Source organism: Trichosurus vulpecula, chromosome 2, assembly GCF_011100635.1.
Source record: "Trichosurus vulpecula isolate mTriVul1 chromosome 2, mTriVul1.pri, whole genome shotgun sequence".
Taxonomy (NCBI): Eukaryota; Metazoa; Chordata; class Mammalia; order Diprotodontia; family Phalangeridae; genus Trichosurus; species Trichosurus vulpecula.
Genome location: NC_050574.1, coordinates 165,257,116 through 165,282,476, shown reverse-complemented (window position 1 = coordinate 165,282,476; position 25,361 = coordinate 165,257,116). Strand labels below are relative to the sequence as shown.

Here is a 25,361-nt window from a genome sequence, read left to right as displayed (position 1 = left end):
AAAATTTGGGTAAGATAATTGTTATGTTCTATATGAATTCTGGCTAAGGATTTATTCTCACTTTATTAGAAAATTACATTTATTACATTGCCTGTCATGAGTCCATATTTTCCATTTTGTCAGAAAATTTATGACAGTTACTTGAACTAAGCATTCATATATTTCCCATATTACTGTTTTAAATGGAAGTAATATTAATGATTTTGTTATAATTTTGAGGAGATACAAGTTTTTTTTAAACCATAAACCTAACAAAAAATAAAATTCTGTTTTAATGAGGCTTTGCTTTAAGCTTTGCAATTATGTATTTACTTAAATATCTTTTTTAAAACCACAGATATGTAACCTAGCCTTTGTGTGCTTTTAAAATTACTTAATTTGCCTAAACGTACATATCTCATTTCTGAAAGGGAATAGTGATTTCACTATTGCATGTGGAAACAGATGGCTTATTTCCAGGATTAAATTTTTTGTCACTTTTTGTTCCTAGTCAAAACCACTGAAAATTGCCCAAGAAAACTGAAGAAGACAGCATGAAAGTTTGAGTATCACATGCTGTTTCCATAAGGAAAAGTGGGGCTATTGTTTGCTTTAGTAATTAGACCCAAGTACTTTGGGGTTTTGGAATAATATGTTGCTATTTATGTGGTATTTGCTGCACTAGAGGTATTTCCTTAGAGGTCTGTATCTTTGATTCAAACTCTTTAGTTTTCTTGGAGATTTTTTCCCCTTTATTTTATAAATTCTTTTTCAGGTAGGAAAGTGCATTTACATTTACACATACACATCGTGTACATGTATTTATAAATTAACGGTGATTTAATATAGTAATGTTTTAAAAGTTTAGGAGCTAGGGCAGCTAGGTGGCGCAGTCAGTAGAGCACCGGCCCTGGAGTCAAGAGGACCTGAGTTCAATTCCGGCCTCAGACACTTGACACAAGTACTAGCTGTGTGACCTTGGGCAAGTCACTTAACCCCAATTGCCCTGCCAAAAAGCAAAAAAAAAAAAAAAAAAAGTTTAGGAGCTGTAATAATGTAAATGGTTAATTTCATCTTGTGACTCTCTTATAAATTTGTATAGGCAATCTGAAAAGAACATAAGACTATTCTCTCCCACATTTTTAAAAAGTAATTCTTGCTTCTGGTTGATTTAGAGCAGGGCTGTCCAAAATGCAGCAGCAGTACGATTTATGCGGCCTGCCCAGAAGCACAGAAATTTATGTAAATGCTTTAGTAAAGGAAGCCTCAGAGCTCTCACTAAAATGGCAAATCAAAATATATTATCTATTGTTTCAGTAAAAACCTAAGGTTGGACAGCCCTGATTTAGAGGCCCTGTGCCTTTGAGAGAAATTCTGGGGCCTTCTACATGGTCTGTGACATTTCTGAGGCAAGTAGAAATGAAAAGTATCATGCTTGAACTTTTCCCAGCCTTCAAGGCTTGATTTGGGTAAAGTGTAGTTCAGCCTCTTCCATTGTTTATCGGTGTCAGTTTGACTTTTTCATCACAGAGCAAAATTCTAGCTCTAAGCTTAGTCCACCTGTTATAAGCATTTCCCAGTCTTGCTGTCATGAATGTCAAGTAAGCATTTCACAATGAGGTATGTGTTAATCTGGTTGTTTTGCTTAATTGCCAGGCAGTTTCCGCCAAAAGCAATACCAAAATATTATACTCTCTGTCAAGTCATTGCTGGCTAGGAATGTACTCCATCTGGAAAAATATAACATTTCAAAACTCACTATAGTCAAGGGAACCAATCTAATCATAATAATTATAGGAAAATGAAGATAGGTTTTATCTGGTGACATCAGATGAACAGGCTTTACACCCTGTCTGTCCCAGCTGGGATCAAATGAAATTCTTTGATGTATGATTGAAAAGTAGAATTAGGGTACCATTTTTTAATATAAAGTACATATTAAATGTATTTTGGCCACATTAGATACAAAGCAGGGAAGACATATGATCATATTCTACCTTACACTTTTTTTTTTTTTGGAGGGGCGAAGGCAGGGAAATTGGGTTAAGTGACTTTTCCAAGGTCATATAGCTAGTAAGCATGTCAAGTGTCTGAGGCTGCATTTGAACACAGGTCCTCTGGACTCCAGGGTGGTGCTCTACTCACTGTAGCTGCCCTACTTACTTATTTTTTACAAGTTCAAACTACTTGAAAAAATGCTCCATTTAATTCTGTGGAGTACTATTTTAGTATCATGTAGCCGTATGCCACTTTGTAAAATTTTAGCCATGAGACCGTGAAGGTGATTTTTGTGTGATTACCAAGTGTTACTGTTAAAATTTGTCTTATGTTATACATCTATTTACTATGTACCTGTTTTGTAGATAGGGGATATTTGAGCTAATAGCTTATCTTCTTTTTTCATTTCTTTGTCTTTCCTTCAACTGTCTTCCTTACCAAGAGCGGTGGAATATATACAGCAGTGCCCCAGACTGACCCTTTGGAGTGCATTAACTGCCGAAATTGTAGAAACAACAACAGGTAAATGAGTGTGAATGTGTACACGTAAATGAATATAGAGTCTAGAGTTTATTTTCCTTTGATGGTGGAGACTTTTGAGGAAATGCAGTGGTCAAGTCCTGACCCATCGTGTTTTTCCTTCTGTAAAACCCTAACTTCATATGCCTCGGTTTCTCCAGGAATAGTATGAAAATATTAATTGCTCTATTATCAATAAGCTATTAAAATCTTTAGGTTAAAATGGTATTTGAATGAAAAGTATTATTCTTTTTTCATCTAATATCGTCTGTTTTCCTGTCTCACATATGTTTTGTGAAGATAACTGGATGTTTGCATACTAGAAAGTACTAGACTGTATTCCTCATAGTATGCTGATGAAAGTTTTCTTACAGAATCACCTAAAGTAATGTTAGAATTTTCAAATGAACAACTTTAAGATAAGTAACATCTTTTTACTTCGTTTTCAATTGATTCACTATGCAACTCCCATAGTGATGAAAATGTTAACCTTGGTCAGGTTTCATTATAGCCATTTCCAAGAGGCTCACCAAGTTTTTGCCCTACTAGAATTTTGCTGTATCTTATGATTATGAAATGTTTGACGTAAAGTGTTCGGCAGTCGTTTTCTACAAAAGATTTCTTGTAATGCGCCATTCCTCATAGCTAGCATTTACAAAGCACTTTTACAAACACCCTCCTGTGTAATCTTCATGATAGCTCTGGTAAGTGCTACGGACATTATTTTCCATGTTTCACAGATGAGGAACCATGTAGAGGTTAAGTGACTTGTGTATAGCCAGTAACTACCAGGCAGAGGATTCCAACCTAGGTTTCTCCTGATTTAAAGTCCAGTACTTCTTTAACTGTGCCACACTGTCTATCCTCTTTTTATTTCCAGAATGCTTTGCAGATATGTTATAAAAAATTCAGTTGTGCCCTTATCTTAAAAAAAGATTTTAATATATTTATCATCACACATTGGGGGTAAAGGGGAGGGTGTTACATGCCGAGGAGGCTTTATGGCTTATAATTTTATACCCTGTGGCCAAGAGTATTGTTGTTCACTCATTTCAGTTGTGTCTGACTCTTCATGATCCCGTTTGGGGTTTTCTTGGCAAAAATACCAGAGTGGTTTGCCATTTCTTCTCCAGCTCATTTTACAGATGAGGAAACTGAGGCAAACAGGGTCCCACAGCTAGTATGTGTCTGAGCTCAAATTTGAACTCAGGTCTTTCTGACTCCAGGCCCACACTCTGTCCTCTGTGCCTGCCCCTGGCCATCAGCGTACACACTCATTTTCTATGGTGGCAAGATTCATCTGTCTATATTGTTTTGCATTCTTTGACATGCTTGTTCTGTATTTAGGTCTTTGATAGCTCTGGCATTTAAATCTGTAATGATGTTGTATAGAATGGTCATATTTCCTGACTCTGGGCCCTGTGTTCTCTATCCATTGTGCCTCCTAGCTGCATGGTACCAAGCAAATAGTAGTTTGTTCATATTACTTAGTGAGTATGTAAGAAGAAAAAATTTGAAACAATGAATTTGTTTTAAACCAACTTATAGCTACCTTGTTGCCCTTTATTTTAATTTGGGATGTGATTACTTTATTATTTAGTGCACCTGAACACAAATGGGCATCATCCTACTATTTGTAAACAGATGATCTGATGATCTTTTTGTAGTACTCTTCCTTTTTGGCCTTTCTCCAGATTTTAACGCTGTTGACCATTCCCTTCTGGATAGTCTCTTTTCCCTTGATTTTTCGTGGTTTTCCTCCTGCCTCTCAGATTCCTCCTTGGTTTGATCCCTCAACTGACACTGCAGTCTCCAAATGAGCTCTTTATTGCCATATAAATGGTCTCTACTTAATCCTCATATTTATTGACCTAACTTTGATGATATTGACCACCCCCTCCACTTAGACACCCTAGCTTGTGTAACAGCACTTTTTCTTGGTTCTCCTCCCTGGCATTTGATTATTTCTTTTCAGTCTTCTTTATTGGATCATCATCAGTACCACACTCCCTAACATCATAACCTCATTAGCTCCTTTGGTTTTGATGACCATCTCCCAGATCTCTGTTGCCAGCCCTCAATTCTTTGCTAAGTTCCAGTTCCTCACCTCCAGCTACCTCTTGGACATTTCAAACTCGGTCTCCTATAGGCAACTCAGATTCAGCATGTCCAAAACCAAATTTGTTATCTTACAGGAGAAATCCGCCCCTCTTTTTGTGTTGAGGATACTACATTTCTTCTAGTTAGTCAGGCTCACAACCTTGGAGTCATCCTGGCCTCCTCGCTTCTTACTTACCCAACATATCCAATCAATTACTCAGTCTTATGGATTCTGTCTCTACAACATTTCTCACAACTGTCCCTATCTCTACTCAGCCAGCCACCATCTTAGCTCAGGCACTCATCACCTCTTCCCTGGATTATTGTAAGAGCCTCTTAATTGGTCTCCTTTCCTATAGTTTCTCCTTTCTCCAGTCCATCCTTCATGCTGCTGTCAAAGTGATATTCCTAATATGTATAAGTAGTCTGACTATCATTTCCCTATGGTAAATTCCAGTGGCTCCTTATCAAACTCGTCCACTTGATAATTAAAGCCCTTCCTATCCTGGCCCACCTGTGTATCTAGCCTTTTTATACATTCCTCCCCTTCATATACTTTCTGGTCCAGCCACACGGGCCTTCTTGCTATTATTCACATAGGACATTCTGTCTCCATGCCCAAAATGTTCTCCCTCCTCTACCTTTCAGAATCTGTAGTTTCCTTTAAAGTTCAATTCAAATGCTGCATCCTACATGAAGCCTTTCCTGATCCCTCTACCTGATTGTGAGAGCCTCCTCTCCCAAATTACTTTGTCTTTATTTTCTATATATTTGGATGTGTACATATCGTCTCCTGTAGAATGTAAGCTCCTTGAGGGCTGGGACTGTTTTATTTATGTCTTTGCCTAGCATACAGTAGGCAATAAAGGCTTGTCCTTTGATAAAAAGCAGTTTTTTCTTTCTACCTTTCTTTTCATTTTGATTTTTTTTTGATTAATTTGTAAGACTCCAAGCAAAAACATTATTACCTTTTACATTTGTTAGGTGTACTGCATCTCTGGCCCAGAATCTGTCATTTCTATATATTTTAAATTGTGGTCCAGAAAACCAAATCCTTTTTTTTTTAAACATGCACTGTTTACTTAACTAGCTGTTGCCTTCCCAAATCTCTTTCCCTTCTGAGTCCCTTGACTTCAACAGGCAGCAGAAATGAAAGTACCACCTTTGCATCTAAGGTATCATTCTAACTTGAATATTGGATATTTAGGGCTAGGTAAAAAGGGAGAGTACTCTTATGTGGCAAGCTGTAAGGGAGCTATGTTTAAACACAGAGATTTGGTCAGCACCATGGTTGTGGCTTATCTTTAAGGGATTATTCTGTTTAGTTAATATTAATACTTAAAAATAAATCCCTGAGAGAAATGTACAATGATATATTTGACCAGGTGTACATTTACCAATGTAAATGTAGGTTTGCAAATAGTTATTTCTCAGACAGGAGCCATAGATTGAACAAATAACCTTTTTTGAGTTTGAAGACTTCTTTTATTATTTTGGCAGCATAAAGGTTAATCAGAGCTTTTTTTTTTTTAAGTCTGATGCCTTCTCCAGTAATCTCTTTCTTTTTTTACACTTCCCCCCTTCCTCTTTACCTCTCTCTTACCCAGGACATGCAAGCTAAGTTTTGTTTTTCAGCTGCATGGATGGTTGGGTCCATGGGATCGATGCTGGGTCTGGTCGCATTTAACATCATCCTTGATAATCTGGAAAAGAGAGTAAACAGGACACTAATGAAATTCACAGATGATAACTGAATTGGGAGCTCCCATCAGGAAGGAGGAAGGAATTACATCAGGCTTCCTACAGAGATTAGAAAGGTACAGGAAATGACCAAGCAAAAATCAGCTTGGAAAAATGTATAGAATTCATCTGAGAAAAAGGAAGCGGCATTGCTGATAGTAAAAACAAAGCGTAAATAGACTTGTAAGAAAATGATGTCTTAGAAAACACAGACAACAAATGATCTTCAAATTTCTCTGTAATGGCAACCCAAAAAAGTCATTGTCTCCTTGAACTGGGTATACTTAAAGGAAACACATGCCAGTGAGTCAGTCAGTAAACATTTATTTAGTGCCTGCTATGTGCTAGTGTACAAAGAAAGGCAAAAATTACCTAGAAGTTAAATAGGAAATAATCAACAAAGCGGAGTCACTAGAATTTAGAGCAAGTGGGAGGCAAAGATGAGGAGGGAGAGCATTCCATGCATGAAATGCTTGGAGTTGGATAGAGAGTGTCTTTTCAAATAACAGCAAGGTGTCACCGGATGTGAAAGAGAATAAGGTACAAGAAGTTAGGTGAGGAGAGGGAGCTTTAAACGCCAAACAAAGGATTTTATATTTTATCTTGAAGGTGATAGGAAGCCACTGAAGTTTATTGTGTAGGAAGGTAACAAAATTGGACCTATACTTTAGAAAGTCATTTTGAGAGCCAAGTTCAATATCTGGTTCCCAGTCTTCTGTTCCCAAAATCCAACCTTGGGACTTCAGCCTAACATGATGATGTCCCCTCAAGTACCCTTGTTTCCTGGGTCAAGTGCCATTTCCTTCATCGGTTCTTTCTCTCTTCAACAGATTCATGTTCTCCCCTGCCCCCATCACTCCGTGTGTGTGTGTGTGTGTGTGTGTGTGTGTGTGTGTGTGTGTGTGTGTGTATTTGTATCTTATGTGTGAACACGTTGTATTTTCCCATTAGAATGTAAACTTCCTGAAGTTAGTCATTGCCTCACTTTTGCACTCATATCCTCAGCGCCTGGCATGTAATAGTTATTTAAATAAATGCTTATTTGTTGAAATGCTTGTTGATTTCAACAAGCTCTTGTAACAGTTTTCATATAACATCTACAAGGAAAAAAAGAACAAAGCTACACAATCAGTCAACAAGTATTTACCAAGTGCCTATGATGTATAAGGCTCTGTGCTTGGCATTGGGAACACAAGTACAAAGAATGAAACGTTTCCTACTCTCAGGGAGCTAATGAGGGAGATGAGAATTACATATAAAAAACATATATGCAGGAAGAGGGAGTGAAAGAGCACAATTATAAAGTTAATCAGTCAATACATTAATAAATAGATAAATAAAAGTGTGTGTGTATGAAATAGTTAAATACAAGGTAGTTTGTGAGGGTGTCAAGATAGGCTTTATGCAGAAGATTGTGTCTGCAGTACATCTTAAAGGAAAAGCAGAATTATGTAAGGTGCAGGTAAGAAGGGAGTGTATTCCAGGAAGAGGAGACAGTGAGTGCAAAGTCACAGAGACAGAGGGTAGAAGATTGTGAGTGACAAAGAGGATACTAGTTTGGCTGGGTCACAGTGTGTGGGAAGGGGAATAATGTCCACTAAGGCTGGACAGATTAGAACCAGATTGTGTAGGGCTTTAAAAGCTGAACAGAGAAATATCCTACAGGTGATAGGAGGCTGCTGAAATTTATTGACTAGGAGAGTTCTGCATTTCCGATTCATTTCTCTCCTGGCTCCACTCCTGACCCTCTTTGGACTTTCCCCCCCTTACCACAATTGTCTTCTCACCCTAGATGCACCTGTATCCTTGCAGCCCTCTCCTCCAGTTGGCAAAGGCCAGACTTTTATACCTTGTCCCCATGTGAGCACCTTTTCCCAACCTTCATGTTTCATCTCCCTTCTGTGCATTGTCTTCCTCCATTAAAATGTAAGATTCCCAAGGGAAAGGACTATCCTTTTGCTTGTAATTTATATTCTTGGCACTTAACATAGTGTAAGCTCTTGACAAATGCTATATCTACTTTGGCTGCAGTGTATGGGATGGATTTTAGAAGAAACTTTAGACAGGGAGGTTATTTTGGAGGCTACTATAATAACCTCGATGAGGAGTGATGAGATCTGCACTAAGGTGGTAGTTGTGTGAGTAAGGAGAAGGGGTTGTATAAAGGAAATGATATGGAAGTGGGAACAGCAACATTTGGCAACTGATGGTGTATGTAGAGTGCAGAAATGTGAGGAATCATGGATAACGCTGAGATTATGATCCTGAAACACTGAAAGGATGGTGATGTCTTCAGCAGAAATAGGGAAGTCTGGAAGAAGGGTGTTTTGGGAGAAAGATAATTAGTTCAGTTTTAAATGTGTGAGTTTAAGATATCTCCAAGATAATACAGTTTTAAATAAAGAATTAAGAATATGCTCAGTAAATAAGTAATAAATACAGTGTTTTATTAAGTGTCAAGGACTTTGATAGATACATGGTCCATACCCTGAAAGGAATTTGTCATTTGATGGGAGAGATGTCATAGATAAATTTTAAATTTTCTGTATGCTTAATAATGTTGTCTGTTTGCAGATTTTCAGTAAATCCTGATTTTCATTATATTTTCAAACATGGATTACTTGATTCAGAAGGGATTTAAGAAGCATAACTGTAGTCTTTTGAGAATATCTGATACTGTGCTTGAGCAAGTACCAAAGTGCCTTGTGTAGATTTTCTGATTTCCTAGTTCATAATGCTGACAGTGAATGACACAAAATTTTCTGTTCAGAGAGGTTGGAATGGGGAGCATTTTCCTATTTAGCATGAAACCCTAACAGACTTTGAGTCATTTTCCTGCCTCGCAGGTAGTAAAACAGACCTCCCCTGTTTACTGAGTAGTATTTTGAGCCCAGTGACTAACCACCTGAATTCTCTAGTCCAAAAAAACGCAGATTTTGTGTCTGTGGCAGGATGCACAGAGAGTTTAGTTTATCCAGTTTTGTAAAATTTGGGATTAAGGTGAGTCATTTCTTTGAACCAGAACCACTTTGAAGAGAACCCCCACCTATAAAGCCAATAACACAGCAATTGCTTAGGCTAGAGGGCCTTCACAAACTATTTGTATTTTGTAAACTGTTTATAAAATGTATGCTGTGGGAATAACTTTTTTAACTCAGACGTGACATATGCAGATTGTGTGTATAATTCGTTTTTATACTACTTATTAATTTTTCTTTCAGGTTGTCATAGGTGTAATATTTTGGTGATTATGTGGTTGTTCACAAAAAATCAGGATTCTCTTAGGCTTTTAATCAGTTGAAACCCATATTAGCAAAGGAATTATTTTCTCATGCTGTACTTAATTTAAAAAATTTAACCATATATATTCAAAACAAAATTTTTTTCCTTTAGTAAATTAAATTCTGTGTCTAAATCTAGCGTGTGACCTACAAATATCATTATTTTGTCCTGTTACATTAACAGAACTGAAATTTTAAAAGGGATTTGGTTTGTTTCATTTTATTTATGTGAATTAATGTTTATTTGATTGCCCGTATATTTACAGCTCAAGAAATTGAATGATTTGAAATACATTTTTGTTTAACATGTTGAAAATTGAGTTGAAATCATTTGAAATATATGAGTCAAGTTATCCAGAGAAAATACTTGAAGACCTTCTATTATTCAGAGGAACAATATGCTTATTCCCAAGGGGGGAAAAACAGTAATACCATAAGATGGCTCTTAAGAGACTGTGCCATAATTTGAGTTGGACTTAACATGCTGTTGCTACATGTGTAAATAATTTCATTTAAAATTTCTGTATGTTCTATTTTTCTTATTTTATTACATATAAACAACTATTTTATAAAATATTTTTCATGAATTGTAGTTTGCCAAGGGTTTTCAAGTCTTGTGTAGCCCTTTTTATTTCTAGACAGTTAAACTTTACCTTTATTATCTGACAAGAATATTTTATAAACAAGCCTTAGGCTATCCTTGGACTTAATTTTTAAATCTCCAGACCAGTCCTTTGTTTTTCATGCAAGAATCAATCAGGAAGATTAAAAGCATCCCATTGTCAGGTGAGTCCTTGTTATTCTGCTGAAATGTCAAAAATTTGAGCTTTCATTAATGGTAGACCTTTTAAAAGACATCATTTAATCTAAATATTCACTTTTTCAGATGACTGAACTGATTTCCCAGACATCTTTGAAATTGTGGCAAGTATACTTATTATTTAATTAAAACTTCCCTTTATGATAGATACTTTTGTTGCCATTTAGGTTCATCTCTTCCTAGTACCTTCCTATGTCTTCATGTTTCTTCCATTTAAAAGAAAACAAAAAATAGAGTGTTGCAGAAGCACAGTGGTTCATTCTGTTATCTTAGCACTTCACAGAACACCAGTTGTTCAGATGGTTTTTCATATACGAAGCCTAAAGCTGCTTTTTTTGCAGCTTCTACCCATTTCTCTGAGTTCTGCCCTCTGCAGACAAGTGGAATGAGTCTAGTTCTTCCTGCCTATGGTAGAGGTACTGTCTTTTGCCTCTTTTGTATCCTGGTATGTAGGTACCTGGTAGGTACTTAATAAATGTTGACCAACTGATTGATTATAGCACTTAAAATACCTGTTACGTCCCTCCATCTCTACTTCATTGTCTCTCCTCCAATCTAATATCTCCCTTTCCTTCAATTTATTCTCATAAGACATGATCTAAAATTGTTCAGAATCTTGAGAGCCTTCCTCTAGGACATTGTTAACTTATAAATATCCTCTCTAAAACCTGGTACCCAGAAATGAACACTAAAGCTACCAGCTATTTTTTCAGATGGACTGTTCCCTAGCCACAGCTCTCTCTTTTTAATACTTGCAAAGTTGATAATTTAACCCATGTCAGACTTTTCATTTGTCTATATTAAATTTAACCTTATTAGATTTGACCCACCATTCTGGCCTACTGATGATTTTGGAATCCTGACTTTGTAACCTGTCCTCCATCTATGCCAATGATTCACAGACTTTTTTTGTGTGTGAAACAGTAAAGGTATGAAATGCTCCGCACAATACTCCTGAATATGGCCAGAACCAGAATAAAACATAATTGGGAAATATTTAACAAAATAATTAAAAATACAGTAAAACACAGATAATGTTAACACATGGTTTTCTAAGTCAGTATGTGGCTCACATTGATTCTTACATACAGTTTAGTGACTCAGTTTCTATTTGAGTTTGACACTACTGTCATACTATACTATTCTTTAGTCAGAAGATTCATACATCTAATTTCAAGTGTGAGTTTTCTACAGTTGATGTCCACTTAGCTGAAACTAGTGTGCCAGGCTATACTTGCTGAGCACCAAGTTATAGATAAAATCTTAAGTAACATAGTGAGGCACTGAACTGCGGAACCTTTCCAATTTGACATCCAACCATTAATGATTACTCGTTGAATCCAGATATCCAACAAATTCTGAAACCACTGAATTCTGTTGTCACCTAGCCCACATCTCTCTATCTTGTCCACATCATTCCCTGATTTATCAGTCTAATAAGCATATCGAAAAAGAAAATAAAGTTAATCCTATGCCATCTGTTTATCTCTACTAATAATTTTTACCTTGGATATGCCAGGACAGAATTCAAGTGCTGTTGTGCCATAGGCCTAATTTTGTAGTTTCTAAATCATAGACTTAGAAAGGGAGAGATCATCTAGACCAGAGAAGACCCAAGGCATGAATCCTATCAAGTTTACCATCCTTTAACTCATTCTATTTCAGAACATCTACAATTATCTTCATTCTTTGATTTGAATTCCTTGTTGGAAATATACGTTAAATTCCATCCTCCAAATGTACAATGCTACAACACCCTACTCTGTGTAACTGGAAGCCCTTCTTCCAGGAGGGCTTATTAGCAAAGGTTCACCCATGCTTTCATTTTGAGCCAATATAAATGGTGGCTTGTCTGTTTTTTCTTTTTAACTCATTTCCTTTGAATATTTTACTGGTAGTGCTTGTGGTTTAGTGATATCTGGTGTAGTTTACTTTTACCAGAGAGAGTCAAGTTATACATTCTTTTTCCTTTCATTGCTTTTAGAATATATAATTGAGGAAAGAGTCAAGAAAGGTTAAGTAGCTTGTCCAGGATTGCAAGCTAGTTAGTATTAGATCCCCTGACCATGTACTGTTCAGTGCCTTATTTGTCACTTCAAAACAGAAATTTCAGCTTACTGATCTGGAATCCTTATAGTCAGTTTATATGTCAGTAATGTAGGCAGAAAATCATACTGGGTCACCCATAGAAATAGGTGGTTGTGAAATTGTTTCAAATCTTTTCCTCCTTATCAAATTTTGTATATAAAACCATATGCATAGTATGTAATAAGGCAAAAAAAAAAACCCACCGAACTGTCCCTGGTCTTAAGGAGCTCAGAGTCTAATAAGGGAGACAACATACAAATAACTACCTATAAAATATATGTACACACATATGCAGGATAAATTGGAGATAATCAACAGAGGAAAGGCACTAACATTAAGAGGAATCAAGAAAAGCTTTTTATAGAAAGTGGGATTTTAACTTGGACTTAAAACCAGGGAGGGTAGGAGAGAGAGAATCCCAGGTATGTGGGACAGCCAGTGAAAATATCTGGAGTTGGGAGATGAGGGTCTTGTGAAAGGAATGTTAACCAAAAACAATATCACAAGTCCATGAGACATTGTGTTGAAACTAGATTTATTATAAGAGAAATGAACATGCATGTGGAACCCTAAGCTAGGGCAAAGAGTTCACAGTACAAACAGAAGCCTGCACATTTATGAAATTGTGACAAAGAAAGGAGGAGAAATAGAACTCTCCACCTAAATGGGAGTGGCAGGGGAGGAAAAATTATGAATAATTAAGATGGCTAAAGCAGCATTCTTTTGCCTTGGGAACTGTCAGACTATGAAGATGTGATGGTCTACTTATTTACAAGGGTCCCAGCTGCAAAAGCATTTTCCCAGTCTAGTACAGATTGACTGACACCCATCTTGATTCCCAAGGACAAATAGGGAGTCCAGTTTGGGATGCAAACAACAAATTATGTCAACTCAGGGGAGTGCGTTGTCCTTGACACATTCAGGACTGCCTGCATTCTCTAGGTCCAATGTTTCTGAAAAATATGGCAACTCAAAAAGACGAGTTCAGGGGACTCCTTAATGAGAACAAACAGCAAGGAAATCAATGTCTCTGGATTGCAGAGTATGTGGGCGTAGGGTAGAAGGAAGATAAGGTATAAAGAGACTTGAAAGGTAGGAGGGGACAGGATATGAAGGGCTTTCAATGTCAAGCAGATGATTTTATATTTGACCCAAGAGATAATAGGCAAGCCCCTGGAGTTTATTGAATGGTGGTCAATTTGACAGCTGAGTAGAGAGTAGACTGGAGTGGGGAGAGTCTTGTGGCAGACAGAGGTAATGTGACTTGCCCAGAATAACACAGATAGGACTTGAGGCTAGGTTTGATCTCAGGTCTTCCTGACTCCAGGCCAGAGCTGTAGTATACAGTACTGTGGTGAGTGGTTTGGAAGGGGTAGGAAGGTAGGAGAAGTTTAGGAAGACCTGTTGGGAGGCATTTGCTGTTGCTGTAGAACCAGGAGATGATAATGAAGGTTAGTCTTGGGGGGTGGCCATGAGACTATGAAGAATTGGATGTATTCAAATAATGTGTGGAGGTAGAAGCAACAAAGATTCTTCACTGATTAGATAAGAGAAGTAAGGAAGAGAGAAGGGGATCATGAAAGACTATGTGGGAACACTGATGAATGGTGAAGTCAGGAAGAGGCATAGATAGTTGAGGAAGAACAATAAATAAAGACAACTCAACTGTTTTGGGGAAAACTATTTATGTTTGCCAGCTTCTCATCTCAAGATGAAGATAGTATAGGTGGATATTGGGATTAGCTTCAGGCCCTCAGGTCACATTTAAAGCTGGTGTGGATTTTTATTGTGTATTATTCAGAAATTAATTTTGCAGTCATCCTACTGTGGACTGAAATTATGTTCCACATACAAGTGCCTGACAAAATTTTTGTATTTCAGACAACTCGCCTGAGTTCCTGGATTCCATTAAGTGTGTGGTGAGTGTGTTTTTTTTTTTTTCACTTGAATTAAATTTGGAATTTTTAATTAAGAACTTGGCTTACTGACAGATATCTCCTTTGTTTTTCAGGTCTAGGAATCTCTCCATATTTTGCATTTGCTGCTCTTACAACTTGAACTAATAGAAAAGGCCTAATCTCACTTGCCCAGACTCACTTCCTCTTATTTTTCATGTGCCACAGTGACACGTTAGAGGGGAAGAAATCTGAGGATTCCTCATTTTTCTTCCCTTCTGGCCCTGGTTCCATCACACCACTAGCATATCTTGTATGTTTTTCATTTCACCTGCCCAAGTCAAAACCAAATGTACTGAAATAATATTCTACATTGCCCCAAACTCTGCCTCCATTTAAAAGAGCATCAAACACAGTCTCTTAGGGGAAGGCAACAGAAAGAAAGGATGCCAGAGCTGAAGTGACAACTTGCAGTCTTCTAGTAAAACTCAGTAATTAGTTCTGCCAAAAATGAGCTGAAAATGATTTTAATTGACAAGTCTCTTCCAGGGGGTTTAGCTCCTTATTATTTGATTCCTAAGCAGTGTATTTTTGTTTTATCTTCCTCCAGATCCTTTCTTTTTTGTTATCAGAGGCTTTTCACCTGCTCCCTGCAGCCTCATTATATTCTCATCAATGCCTGAGGCCTCTTCCTTGTATGTATTATTGAAAGAAATCCCAAGACTAAAGTGGAGGGAGAGTTAGTACATGATTTTTTTCCTCACAGATGATTGTGTACTCAATGCAGTTTCTGAAGCTGAGATGCCACAAAGTATGGATCAGTTCTCTGTTGCTTGTGCTAATTTGGGCCTAACAATGAATACCATGAAAACACAGGTGCTCCATCAACCACCACCACACCAGCCATATGTGGAACCATCAGCTACAGCAAATGAAGTTTTGCATACTATGGATAAGTTCACTTACCTTGGCAGTGTATTTTCCAGGGATGTACACATTGATAATGAGGTTGATGTGTGCATTGCCAGAGCTAGCTCAGTGTTCGGGAGGCTCCAAAGGAAAGTATAGGAGACAAGAGGTATTAGACTGCCTACCAAGCTGTGGTGCTGACCTCGTTGTATGCCTGTGAAACCTGGACACTATACCAGTGCCGTGCCAGGAACCTGAATTGCTTCCATTTGAGTTGTCTTAGGAAGGTTCTGAAGATCATGTGGCAGAATAAGGGACCAGACACTGACGTCCTTTCTTCAATTAAACTGCCAAGCAATCAAACTCTACTGCAGAGAGTGCAGCTCTGATGGGCTGGTCATGTTGTTCAAAGGCCAAATGTACGCTTGCCCAAAAGACTATTTGATTGTAGAATTCACACAGGGCAAATGCTCACATGGTGGTCAGAAGAAGCCATACAACAACACTCTCAAGGTTTCTCTGAAGAACTTTTGAATTGATTAGGTGACACGGGAGACATTTGCATAGTACCACACAGCATGGAGTACCCTCTTCAAAGAAGGTGCTGTTCTCAATAAAAAAGAAGAATTGAAGCAGCTCAAAAGAAACAGGTGCACAAATTTAGAGAATCCACCCCAAATATTCACCTGACCTGTGGTAGAGCATTCCACACTTGTGGTTTGATCAGCCACAGTCGGACACTTTGTAACTTGACTCTAACATAGTATGTCATTTTGGTTCTCTTTGGGAATGAAGGACAGCAACCAGTTGAAAGAAGTGAGTTTTTCAATACATCTTCAACATTCATCTTCCAGTGGGTCTGTTGAAATGAGGCAAAGAGTGCATCTGTGACAAGCTATTAAAAGGTTCCAGATGTTTAAGCTGTTAGAGTATTATTGACTCATTTGATTGGGACTTCATACTTCTTTTGTAATTGACTTCAGCTAGGTTTTTTGACTGCTTGGTGTCTCAAATCATGGATGTTTTTGCATTTGTAACTAATAGTCTAGTACTGTAATTATAAAGTGCCAACCTGTTTCAATTTCATAGTGTCATAGATTTAAAGCTCAAAGAGACTTTAGAGGTTGTCTAGTCAATACCTCCTCATTTTATAGATGAGGAAACTGAGGCCTAGAGAGGTAAAATGATATGCCTAATTTCACACAGGTAGTAAATGGCAAAGCTGCCACAACCCCAGAACCTCTGGCTCTGAAGTTATCGATCTTACTGAGTTCACCCTTGCCAGTTTCTCTGTGCCTTTTCTCTTTTGTATACTGTTATACATGGAAAATATTTTTGCTGTAGGTCATGTGGGTGTAGTCTAACTCTAATTCTTTTCTCTGAATTAAACATTTTAGGTGTTTCACCAAAACCAATGGCACTTTCAGCAACAGTTCCCTTCCTGTGATCCCAATGGTAGCACCTTATCAGCCAGATAGCTTAGAGATGAAGCCTCTGAGTCACATGATGGTACCCATGTGCCTCACCTCCACAGTCCCAGAACATGGTGAGTTACCTGAGGAAGGCATCAAGGACAAAGTGGCCCCAGCATCCAGCCCACATCCTTGCTGCCAGGAAAACACAAAGCAGGTCGACTCAGACTGCACAGAAGGTAAGTAGAATTCAGCATAGCTGGGGAAGCAAACTTTGGATTTCCAGATGGAGCCTCCTATCCCTATTCTTGGACATAAGTAGCAATATACCATAGACACCAACTTTTATTGGAAGGGTGCATACTTTCAGGGATAGGCTTTTTTCTCCTTTATAAATACCTCTCAAAGGACTAAGGCTATCAAGTTCTCTTGTCAAAGAAAGATAATGGCAAAATATGATCACTGAAAACTCTATTATTAATGTCCTTTTAGTTAGGGTGTGATCTTCTGAGATCACAAGTAATAAACTCAAATAGACTTCAGTTGCCATCAGAACCAAAGACTAGCTGGAAGAAGGCAGGGGTAGTAATGGTATGAATTGCTCCTGCTCCTATAACCTTTCTTAAAGGTAGTTAACTTGAGGCTTTTTGAGATTATGTTCTCAGAAAGTTGGTATTTCTTTTTAATCCCCACCCAATTCAATCATTCAACAAATGTCTATTTCTCTAAGTCTGTTATGTGCCAAGCACTGGATACAGAGCGAAAGTAAAACAAAGCAAACAAAAAAATCAGCCCTTACCTATAAGGAACTTGCATTTTAGTGAGGGAAACGTGATTATAAATAAATAGTATATACAGGACATCAGCAGAGTAGATGGAAAGGAACCTTAGAGAGGAAGTCCTCCTGCAGGAGCTCATGTTTGAAGGAATCTAGGGATTCAGGGAGCTGGAATTTGAGAGGGAGGGAATTGCATGCCTTGGAAAAAGCCAGTGTGAGAACACAGAGATACAAGATGGTGTGTCATGTGCAAGGTCAATAATAGCTGACATGGCAGGACTTCGGGTGCGTGCAAGGGAGTATTGTGTAAGAAAACTGAGAAAGTAGTAAGGGTCCAGGTGGCAAAGAGCTTTAAATGCCAAACAAATGAGCTTATATTTGATGCTAGAGGTAATAGGGAGCCCCTGGAGTGGGAGTGGGGTGACATGGTCAGATTTGCACTTTAGGAAATCACTGGAAGCTGTGTGGAGGATGGATTAGAGTAGGAAGAGAGCTGAGACTGTGAGACTAATTTTAAGGCTATTCCAAGAGGTCATGAGGGGCTCAATTTAGGGGGTGGTTGTGTAAATAGCAAGAAAGGGGACATAATATGAGAGATTTTATGAAATCAAGAAACAGCAGGATTTGGAGGTTTTTTACGTGTGTGTGTGTGTGTGTGTGTGTGTGTGTGTGTGTGTATGGGGTGATTGTGAGAGAGAAGTTAAGAATGGCACTGAGGTTGCAAACCTGGGTGGCTGGGAGGATGGTGGGAATCTAAATAGTAATAAAAGAGTTCAAAATGGGGTGAGCTGCAAAGGTTTGGGGAAAATAATGAGTTTGCTTTTGGATGTATTGAATTTGTGATGCCTGTGGAATGGTACAGTTCAATTGTCCAATAAGTAGTGGTGATGAGGGACTGGAGCTTGGAGGAGAGACAAGGGCTAAATATATAGATCTAGTAATCATCAGAATAGAGATGACAGTTAAACCCATGGAAACTGATGAAATTATCGAGTGAGAGAGAGAGAGAGAGTAGAGAAGGATAGACCCTTAGACCATCACCCCCAGTTAATGGGCATGATATGGATAAAGATTTAGCAAAGAAGACTGAGAAGGAGCTTTAAGACAGGTAGGAGAAATAAACTAAGAAAAAGGAGGATCATGAAAACCCAGAGAGGAGAGAGTATCTAGAAGGAGAAGCTAATCAACCATAGCAAATGCTGCAGTGAGAACAGAGAGAAGACCATTACATTTGGCAATTAAGAGAGTAACTTTGAAGAGAGCAGTTTCAGTCGAATGATGAGGTCAGAAGCTAGATTGGAGAGAGTTTAGAAGAATGAAAAAGAAGTGGCGGCATTTAGCGTAGACAACTTTTTCCAGAAGTTTATTGGAGAATAGGAGGAGAATTACAGAGATGAGTATATTTGTAGGCCAAAGAGGAGGAACTAGTAGATATGGAAAAACTGAAGATTAGAGAGAGAGAGAGAGTAGGTTTGATACTAGAGTGGATCAGCTATAGAAGATGGGAGGGATTGGGATTCAACATTTGAAATTGCCATGCTTGAAGCTAATAGTCTGTGTTGCATATCCCTTCATTTGTTACTCTTAAATTGAGTTATTGAGGGTGCCTTGAAGAACTTGCCTTTGTCATTTCATACTACTATAGCTCCTTTGCCTTTCAGGAGACAGCTGTCTACATTCTGAAACAGAAAATCATGTTTTGAGTTGGAGCTCCCTCATTTTACCATCTCTTTCAAGGGACTGTAATGAAAAGACAGCCTGGTCTTCAGCTGATATTACAGTAGACAGCACTGCAAGGGACCTTCGGCAATCCCAGGAGACCTGAACGTGTGCAAGTGATTTTGTTCCCACTTCAAGCCAGTAACTGCACAACATGGGCATGGGAAGGGACTACAGGAAAGACATTAATTCAAAACAGAGACAAAGTTATTATTTATTTTCTTGGAGTAGTAATGTCATTTGAATGTATCTTAAAATGTTTGCCTTTTTATATTATTTATGCCTTGAAAAATTCCCTTCCCTGTCCCCTTCTCCTTCACAGTGCAAAACAGTGTTGTTCTGTATAGTTTTAAAAGAATCTAAAAGCCAATGGAATCATCCCATATTTTCCAATAACCTTAATTATGGGAGGAGTCCATCTGCAGAGAATCTTGACTGTTGGCAGTTAGAGCCTAAGGGCAATTGCACAGGCATTTTGAAGTTTGCTGCCAGTCACATTGTTGTCAAATGGAGAGCTGTCTGGTTGATGTGGTATTTTTGCAGCAAGATCTGGGGACGTTCTAAACTCAGTCAGTTTGTTTTATAAGGGTAGCCCTTGTCCTGGCAGATCTGGCTTACATGAGCTGTGAGAGTGCTGATCAGCCAGATATTGGAATAATGAGTTAACTTGCTCTCTCTCTAGAGGTGAACACAACTCTGGATGTACTTTCTGGGTAGGCCTGTTATATACAGTAACAGTATTAGCATCCAGAAACAGTCCAGGAGTAATAATAACCCTCTTAATATAATTTAATGGACAGTAAGATACAAAGTTTTACCCCCCAAATGGTTGCCATTTTGAAAGGGTAGGAAGAAAATCAAAATTTACTAGATGTGAGAAAAGACCATACATTTAAAGAAGAGGAGGGAGGAATTTAACCCTCTCTAAGGAAGCTCCTTTAGTCTGTTACATGGATTGTAGCCAACGTGAACCATGTTATCTAAAAGAAGACATTTTCCAACTCCTAGCATGGCCAATTGCCCGGAAGATATGGATGTTTAAGGAAAACAGTCAGGCATCAGGACCCAACCTTATTGGTGAGGTTTGGGTAGGAGAAGAAGAGAGTACAGGTGGTTTGTTGCTTCCTGCACATTCTTTAAAGATATCATTATAGTAATAAACAAGCATCTACAGCTTTAGCCATCAAGGCCTGTAAATCTCAATTACTGTTGCCTCTGGGTAATGAGGACTTGTACAACCTGCCTTTGAGAGATTTCTCCCCCTCCCTTGTTTAAAAAGAAGAAAATCAGTAACAAGCATGTTTAATAGCAAGCTTGAGTCAAGCTCTTGTGGAATTTCCTAGTTTTAAGTTGCATATCCCTTGGGGAATGGGGGTGGGGGTGGGGAATGGGATGGGAAGCAGAAGGTGTTCTCTGTTTAGCAGAGACCCTCAGTAAATATCTGCTAATTTGAATTAAGTTGTGCAAAGTTTTATGCCATAAGGGAGGGGAAAGACTAGTTCCCTGAAATGACAACATATATATGTATACATATATACACACACACATGTCTGTCTGTACAAATGTATAGATATTTCTATAAATGTAGAAGCTCCAGTGAAAATGTTTTGTTTGACCTTGTTCACTATGCAAGAGTTTATTCCATTCGAAGAAATAGTTATTGCAGTTTCATAGTAGGGCACTGGGGATATTGCTGGACAAACAGGTTCTACGTTCTAGATGTCCATGTTTGCAGTATATTGGATTTATTCTTCATGGTCCTCAGATTATTTAGCTTTGGCGGGAGATGGGTACTCCCCAACTTATTGTGCCTAGCTGGGGATAACCTGGAGTATGAAAACAAGCCCTGTGTTTTCAAATTAAACTGTTGTGATCTTGTCAGAGTAGGATATTAGAGAATTGTTAGAGAGCTGTGGAGTGAATGCTTGTTGGCAGCCACTGGGGTCAATTTGATTCAGAAAACTAGAAGTGGGTTAGCATGAACCTTGGGTCATAAACTGCTTTAAAAGAGTTAAGTTTGGAGATGTGATTTGCCCACAAGGAAGAGAGTGCTTGACCCTGCCTTGTTAGCACAATCTCATCATGGACTGCTTTATTTATGTTATTAGTAACACTGTTTTAAGTGTTGTCCTTTTTATTGTATTTTATTTATAAAAAAATATATATTATATATATATATATATGTATAATTGCCTTTATGTTTAGGAGTTGTGAGTTCTAAACAACCAGTGGACCATTATGAGCCTGTAAATCCTGCACAGCTCCCAAAATTACTGGGAACAATCTATTATATTCACTTCTACTTTAGTACCATTTCACCAGGAAATAAGATGATACAGCACGGAGGTTTTTCTTTGGCACCATTGGCCAAAATTTGTAAAAGGTCTGATTGGATTGTTTGCTGCCCTCTATGTCTTTTTTACGTCCCCATCTGAGGCCTTGATTTTATCAACAAAAGCACTGCTCCATATCCTCTATTGGTAGAGCTGTGTGCCCTATTGTTTAGTTATTTGCTGCTCATTCCTTGCCCATTACTGAAAATTAGATTCTCCCTTGTATACTTTTTTTATATGTACTGTTAGATCTTGAAAATATTGTGCCATCTATTCCCAGAGTCCTTTTCCTGTTTGTTCTGACTTTATATTTGAGTATTTAACTCCATATTCCCCTCCATTATTCCTTCCACTCAAACACTCATAGTATCACTTGTATCATCTCCTGGTGAATATAATGCAGATTGTCTGAGTATTACTTATATACTGAGTCTGGTAGTAGGTACTGTGCGGAAGCAGGTTAAATAGCAAATAATGACTTTCATCTTGGTCTTTTTGGAAAGCCTTCCAACATGAGTTACATTCTTGATAATATTAAAACTGTAAGGACCTATGCATGGAATCCTGGTTGATCCCTTGTCACAAATCCACTCAAGCTACAGTACTGCCTAGAAGAGAAATTTTATATTTGAGTTTCACCTGTGTTGCTGTCTTTGAAAGCAATGACTTCGAGGTGCATGTTTTGTATCATATAGAAAAATATGTTATATTTTCCTAAAAAAACAAACAAAAAGTTGTAATATTGTTTTTGAAATTGTACATATTTTAAAAGATGTAGTTTTGGCAGGTGGATTATGGTGGGGTTTTTTTGTTGTTGTTGGTATGATTTACATTAAAGAGATTGCTGCTTTGATATACTCCCTGAGCCACAGAGTCAAGCCAGCTGCAGCTGGTCATATCTCTGTGTTGTGTTTGAGATGTACTGAATGGCTTCTCCTATTCCCTAACTATCTTCTTTATTGGTCTCCAGTTGTTTCTTGGAATTCCCACCATTAGAATTACTCCTTTGGGTTAAAGTAGTCTCCATCCAGAAAGCCCATGAAATTTAATCCCTGAGCAAAGGCAACCTATTAGCCCAGTTAGTTTATCATATCTGATTGAAAAACTGAGAGCAAGCTACAAGACAGTTAAGTGGGAAATGTCTTGAACCAAATACTGTGTGTCTGAGGGGGAACAGATGAGAATGATATAGCCACTGTAACATGGGGGCCAAAGAAAGTGAGTGATGAAGTAGAGAGGTCTGAGTCATATCAAACACAAATGTCACCTTTTCCATAGTTTTATACAGGCTCTTAAAAAACAAACCATTTTGGAAAAAAAAAAAGTCCAAAAGGGTCTGCCTCTCTTAACCCAGAAAACACAGGGTTTTGTTTGTTTGTTTTTGGGGTGGGAGGAGGGTATGTGTGGAGTGCTTAACACTAGTAACTTTTTCCCTCCCCAATACTTCATATTAACTCATATAGTCAACCCTGGGATCACAGATTTGAGACTGACAGGAAACTAGGGGATCATTTAATCCAGCCCTCTAGTTTTACAGATGAGGTAACAGGGTAAAATTTTTCCCCCAAATCAAGAAGTAAAGTCAGGCTTTGAACTCAGTTCTTTCTACTACACCATGCTGTCTCTCTTTGGCCCCCTGCCCCAAATTTTGTCCCAAAGCTGATAGCTTTAAGGGAATTGGGGGAGGGGTTCTGGGGGTTGGAAACATTTTCTCTAATATGGCCTAAATCTATCATGAGCCTTAACAACATCTCAAGTTTCCTGCCAGTTTTCCATGAGCTGCCTTTCAAACTCCAAATGCCTTGTTTTTGGCAAAATGTCCTGTTGGCTATTCTGCTGTCTCTTCTCATCCAGGTCTCCTGCTGAGCTGCTCCAAGGCCTGTCTTCTCAGGCCAGTTAAACAAGCCTGCATTTGTGTCTCACCCAGATTTCAGAGACACACTCTTGGAGCCAGTTAGTCATTCTGGCAGAGGTATAACTTTGGAGCAGCCAGCATGCCTGTGAGCCGATTCCCCTCAGTCTGGAGTCCGGGGCTATATCAGCAATGCCTCTATACCTGGTTCCTGGCACAGGAATAGGGATGGAATAGTCATGTGCTTCCCAGCCCTAGAACTGTGATAGTTCTAGAAATAGGGGGAAAGGATGGCAATGTTGCATAGTCGGTCGGAGATGACTTCCTGTACCTGTCACCATTTCAAACTTCAAATTCCCAGTAGGAACCAAGGGGTTATAACAAGGATTTGAATTTCTTTAGAGTTAAGAGGATTTTTCCCAGGCCCCTTCTAAAGTATAGCTTCTGTTGCAGTGGCACCAAAGGAAGAGAGGTATCATTCTTCCAGCCAGAATAAGTGGACTGGATGCTAAGTTTCGTTTCCTGGAGATCCTTGGTCATTCAGTCAGTCAATAAACATTTATCAAGCACCTTCTATATGAAAGGCACTGTGCTAAGTGCTGAGATTATCTAAACAAAACAGAAGATGGTCCTTGCTCTCTCAAGAGCTCTCAGTCTAATAGGGGAGAAGATGTACAAACCACTATGTACACACAAGATATATATATATATACATATATTATTGGAGAAAATCAACAGAGGAATTAGAATGAAGGGGATCAAGAAAGTTCTTGGAGGAGGTAGAATTTTAGCTGGAACTTAAAAGGAAACCTGGGAAGCCAGGAGGTAGATATGAGGAAGAGAATTCCCGTTAGGAAGACAGCCAGGGAAAATGCCTGGAATTGGGATGTGTCTTATTCAAGGAGCAGCAAGGATACCAGTGTCACTGAATAGCACTGGCAGGAGGTGGAAACAGGATAGGGAGTAAGGTGTGAGAAGACTGGAAAAGTAGCTCATGAAGGTCTTTGATTGCCAGAGGATTTTGTATTTGATCCTAGAAGTGAAAGCAATTGGAATTTATTGAGTAGGAGGGTGACAGGGTCAAACCTGCATGTTAGGAAGATCAACTGGGTAGAGAATGAACTGGAGTGGGGAAAGAGAGACCCACTAGCAAGCTATTGCCAGGGTAATGGCAGTGTCAGAAGACGGAAGGGGGCATAATATGAGAGAAGTTGTGAAGGTAAAAATCGACAGGCCTTGGCAACAAATTGGATATGAGGGTGAGCGAGGAGTCCAGGATGGGAAAATGGTAGTATTCTCAACACTAATAGAGAAGTCAAGAAGAGGGAAGGGCTTAGGAAGCTGGGGGTGAAATAATGAATTCAGTTTGGGATATGTTGAGTTTAAGTCATCTCTACAGGATATCAGTTCACAATGTAGTCAGATATTGGAGACTGGAGGTCAAAGAGGTTGGTGCTGGTTAAGTAGACCTGAGAATCATTGGCATAGAGATGACAATTAAATTCATGAGAGCTGACAAGATCATCAAATGAAATGGTATTGAGGAAGAAGTGGGGAGAGCCCAGGATAAAGCCTTGGGGAATGCCCCTGGCTAGTGAGATTGACCTAGATGAAATTCCTTCAGCGAAGGACACTGAGAAGAAGCAGATAGTGTCATGAACCAGTACTGCCATGAAAACCCAGAAAGAAACTATCCACAGGAGGATGACTGACAGTGTGAAAAGCTTCAGAAAGCTCAAGAAGAATGAGGATTGAGAAGAGGCTGTTTGGCAATTAGATCCTTCAGTAATTTTGGAGAGAGCAGTTTCAGTTGATTGATGAGGTTGGGAGCCAGACTGTAGAGGGTTAAGAAAAGAGGGAGGGGAAAGGAAGTGGAGGCATCTATTATAGGTGGCTTTCTCAAGGAATTTGACCAAAAAAGGAAGGAGAGATATTGAA

At 38.6% G+C, this 25,361-nt stretch overlaps 1 protein-coding gene across 2 annotated transcripts in view; it reads left to right on the top strand.

Annotated features, from left to right (window-relative positions):
- The window catches only part of CDON (cell adhesion associated, oncogene regulated), a 52,622-nt gene extending 32,018 nt beyond the window's left edge, over positions 1-20,604 (top strand). For both annotated transcript variants that reach the window (XM_036745834.1, XM_036745833.1), the window contains 3 exons: positions 2,420-2,499; positions 16,727-16,980; positions 19,181-20,604. In XM_036745834.1, coding sequence (XP_036601729.1) covers positions 2,420-2,499; positions 16,727-16,980; positions 19,181-19,344 — 498 coding nt within the window. In that variant the 3' untranslated portion in view covers positions 19,345-20,604. The remainder of the gene's footprint in view (positions 1-2,419; positions 2,500-16,726; positions 16,981-19,180) is intronic.
- Positions 20,605-25,361: the final 4,757 nt, after the last annotated feature.